This window comes from Lentinus tigrinus (genome assembly GCF_003813185.1).
Source record: "Lentinus tigrinus ALCF2SS1-7 unplaced genomic scaffold L226scaffold_44, whole genome shotgun sequence".
Lineage (NCBI taxonomy): Eukaryota > Fungi > Basidiomycota > Agaricomycetes > Polyporales > Polyporaceae > Lentinus > Lentinus tigrinus.
The window spans coordinates 1-3607 of record NW_027137953.1 but is presented as its reverse complement, the minus strand read 5'-3'; the positions used below and the strand labels follow the sequence as shown (position 1 = coordinate 3607).

The 3607-nt window shown below is 53.6% G+C and overlaps 4 protein-coding genes across 4 annotated transcripts; all 4 read left to right on the top strand.

Moving 5' to 3' along the window:
* Positions 1 to 492, top strand: L226DRAFT_434506 (uncharacterized protein; the record flags this gene model as incomplete). The annotated part of the gene is made up of 1 exon (XM_067674737.1): positions 1 to 492. A coding segment is annotated over one exon (492 nt), but the record flags the coding sequence as incomplete, so codon positions are not given.
* A 60-nt stretch (positions 493 to 552) lies between these two features.
* Positions 553 to 909, top strand: L226DRAFT_471296 (uncharacterized protein; the record flags this gene model as incomplete). The annotated part of the gene is made up of 1 exon (XM_067676368.1): positions 553 to 909. A coding segment is annotated over one exon (357 nt), but the record flags the coding sequence as incomplete, so codon positions are not given.
* A 222-nt stretch (positions 910 to 1131) lies between these two features.
* On the top strand, positions 1132 to 2578 carry L226DRAFT_575344 (uncharacterized protein; the record flags this gene model as incomplete). Its single annotated transcript, XM_067685177.1, has 2 exons — positions 1132 to 1723; positions 1767 to 2578. 2 exons carry the CDS (start codon positions 1132 to 1134, stop codon positions 2576 to 2578), a joined length of 1404 nt encoding a protein of 467 aa, XP_067530252.1.
* Positions 2579 to 3257: 679 nt separating this feature from the next.
* L226DRAFT_445493 (uncharacterized protein) lies at positions 3258 to 3605 on the top strand (the record flags this gene model as incomplete). Its single annotated transcript, XM_067674879.1, has 1 exon — positions 3258 to 3605. A coding segment is annotated over one exon (348 nt), but the record flags the coding sequence as incomplete, so codon positions are not given.
* Between the last annotated feature and the right edge of the window lie 2 nt (positions 3606 to 3607).

Genomic DNA, 3607 nt, shown 5'->3' with positions numbered 1-3607 from the left:
TGCTATGGATGCGGAGAGCAGGGTCATCATATGAACAACTGTCCAAAGATCTCAGACTTGGTCATCAAAGGAGTCCTCAAACGAGATGGAAACAATAGGTTGGTCCTAGCCGATGGATCCATGTTGCAACGACAACGCGACGAGACCATCGTACATGCAGTCCAGCGTGTCACAGGCCAATCTAACTATGTCACACTCTCCGCACACATTGTCGAAGTCCATACGGACTCGGACACCGATTCTGACTCCCCGAACCTCATATTCCCAGCCGAACGGGTACCTAAACGGACAAAGGAGGCCCGAAAGGTCAAGTTCGATGGAGTCCTTGTTCCGCCTAAGCCTGCATGGGCTAAAGGCAAGGACATAGACAAACCGCAACCCTCTGGAAGTGGTCAGAAACCCACTCCAAACCCTCCCGTAGTCCCTCGAGAAATACCCAACCAACCTACCTTTGATCCAGACAAAGATGATGACATCATGATGGAAGACACAAGACCAAACAAGACACGCGAAGCCAAGTCAACCACCGAAAAACCTGTGAAACGCACCCCAATGCGATCAGACGTAGCTAAACATGTTCATCCTCTCAACATTCTGGATCGCATCCTCAATACGCCCCTTACCATGTCAGTCGGTGAAGTCATCGGGACTTCAAAAGAAGTATCACAGCACTTACAAGACGTAATACGAGCGAAACGTGCCGTAGCACAGCCACAGCAAGAAGGGGTTAACCATGCAGATTTCCTCTCCGCTGCAGTAATCTACACGAAGTCAAGACGGCCGTTAATCCATTTGACGGTGCAGTGCGATGGCAATCCCATTGATGCTATAGTGGATACAGGGTCAATGATGAATATCGTGAGCCGACGAGTATGGAAGGAAAGCATCCCGCGGCCCTACGACAAGTCCGAGCAGCCTGGAATGGTAGCAGCGAACAATAGCGAAGGCAAACTTAGTGGAATAATCAAGAACGTTGAATTAACGTGCGGTGCGGCCCGGACATGGGCTAATCTATATGTGGGAGACAATGTGCCGTTCGATCTCCTGCTCGGCCGGCCATGGCAGCGGGACAATCATATCTCTATTGATGAAAGGCCCGACGGAACGTACTTATTGTTCCGAAACCCTTTTATGGACCTCCCCGAGCTCGAGCTGCTGGTAGAGCCCGACAATCCGCATTCCCCCGGCCATTCTTTCACAGCCCTCGAGAACTCCGCACTTCTGGCATCCTCTGAATCGTCTCCGCATTTGTCTTTGATCGCACGCACACCCACGATGTCGCAGGACGACTCTGCTCCGACGGAGCTCCGCTACACCGCTTCGATCGAGCCTCAAGTCGCATTCCCGTGCTACTTCGGGACACACGACGGCTACGCGTACCAGGACTGGTACGTTCCTGCGGTTGTACTCACCGGAACGGCTTCTCCCTCCCTCCGTGACTCTCCTCTTGTTCCATTTTCTTGCCAAGGCCCCGCGTATGTTCGCATATACCCAACGCCATACCTCAACGAACTCCGCCGTGATGCAATAGCGGCGGACTTTGAAATTCCCACGGCCAGCGCTACACATTCCATTTCCAGCTCGCTCACTCCATCTTCTCTTCCCGACCTCGTCTACCCACCTTCTGCTCCCACGTCCTCCATCTCCAGCACACCGCCTCTTGCATCCTCCACGCCCATCTTGCACTACGACACTGCAGCCGACGACTTCAGCAGCACCGTCTGTCAGCCTTGCCCCGTCATCAACGTCTACGACGAGCAAACCAGCTGCACCTGATGAACCACGGTTCAATGTTCCTGCCACTATCATCGCGCCCATCCCCGTTCCCGCCAACGACCTCTCCACCCTCCGCTCCTTCCAGGCGGAGTGCGAGCGAGTGCTCGTAGGTCAGTACGAGCACGAGGACTCGACGCGCGGTGACGGCGGACTCAAGCGGCACCACGACGAACTCGAGGATGGACACGTCGGACCCCCACGCAAGCACGTCAAGAACGATGTCGACCACGTCGAGCACGACCCGTTCGACGACGTCCTCGACCGGCTCGAAGCGCAGACCGACGGTATAGAGTACATACAGCACGTCACACCCAGCCTCCCCTACCCCTCTTTCTGCGCTCAGGACATCGCTCATGAACGTGCGCGCGACCTACTCGGTCTCCCGCGCGCGTACAACTTCGAACAGACTGTCATCGATCCTCTCCCGCCGCTTCTACTTTCTTTCTACACCGCTCCTACTGCGACATCGATCCCTCAATCTACTCGACTAAGCGACGACGACGACGACGACGATGATGTCGTCGTCTCAACACAGCCCTCTCCTATCTTCGACATCGCCGACTTCCCCTTGCCTCTGTCACCCGAGCACACGACTCCGCGACCGGTCACACCTGCTACGACCCCCTCCTCGTCCCCGGACATCGACCCCTTTGAGGCAGCGCAGCGCCGCGAGTACGAACGTCTCTTCGACGACGGCGAAGTCCGGGAGTTCGTCGAGAACGTCCTACTCGAGGCCATGCAAGACGCTACCTCCGAGTTGTGCGAGTTTTTTCGCGAGGAGTTCGCTGTGTTTCACGACTAAGGTATGTTGCACACCCACGTCATCATCGATCATCTTGATTCATACCATCTGGCAACCAGTAGCCTTGTATTCTCGACGTCCGCGACACATCTACGCTCACTCTTTACCGACATCCCTTTGTGCATACCACGTCTATCTTGCCTATCTTGTCTATCACCCCCATTGGCCCCTATATCATCCTCTACCTCGTCGACTCAGTCATCTTGCTGCCCTCATTGTATCCCTTCTTGTTCACACACACATCATTCCCCGTTCATACCTTCTCTCGATAACATTGCATCATCTTTCCTATGTATCATACCATCGTCATCATCTACATCTTATAGCTTGCACATCTTGTAAGGACTTTGCATATTCTTGCATATCACAACCACGCTGTATCTATACTGTTGCACATAGAAACTGTCTTATATTGTCTGCATACAACATCGACATGTCAATATTACATAAGCCCTTATGTCGTCGACAATATGTCACCTGGCCTCCGATTCTTCCATTTGTCCTCTATGTTTCTCCATCGTCCCCTTCCGCTGAGGACAGCATCTCTTTTAGCGAGGGATGGGAGGACCGAGGTCCTCGGGTCACATGCAACCCATATCTGGTGGCGTTCCGTACACACGAGGCCAAACCCGATCAAGTCGGAGTTGATGAAGGACCATGTCTGTCACTGTTCTGTGCAGTGATCGAGCCTGCGGACGAGCCATGTCAGGACACACAAGTCCATACAGCCTACAAGCGAGTCGATAAGAAAGTCAAGCCAGTCGCAGGTACGATGCCAGAGGAAGCTCGTGTTATACGGCAGTTTCCGGAGGACCCACTAGCATCGCTTCCCCCACTGTCCCCCATTGTTCCCGACTTCGTTCCGACAGCGAAGCTAACTGCGGAACGTATGGAGAAAATTAATATCAATCCTGATGGCTATCTATGGCCAGAGGAGGAGAGACTATTCCTGCACATACTACAGGTAAACGAGAAGAGTATCGCTTTCCAGGACAGCGATCGCGGGACCTTGCGGGATGACTACTTCTC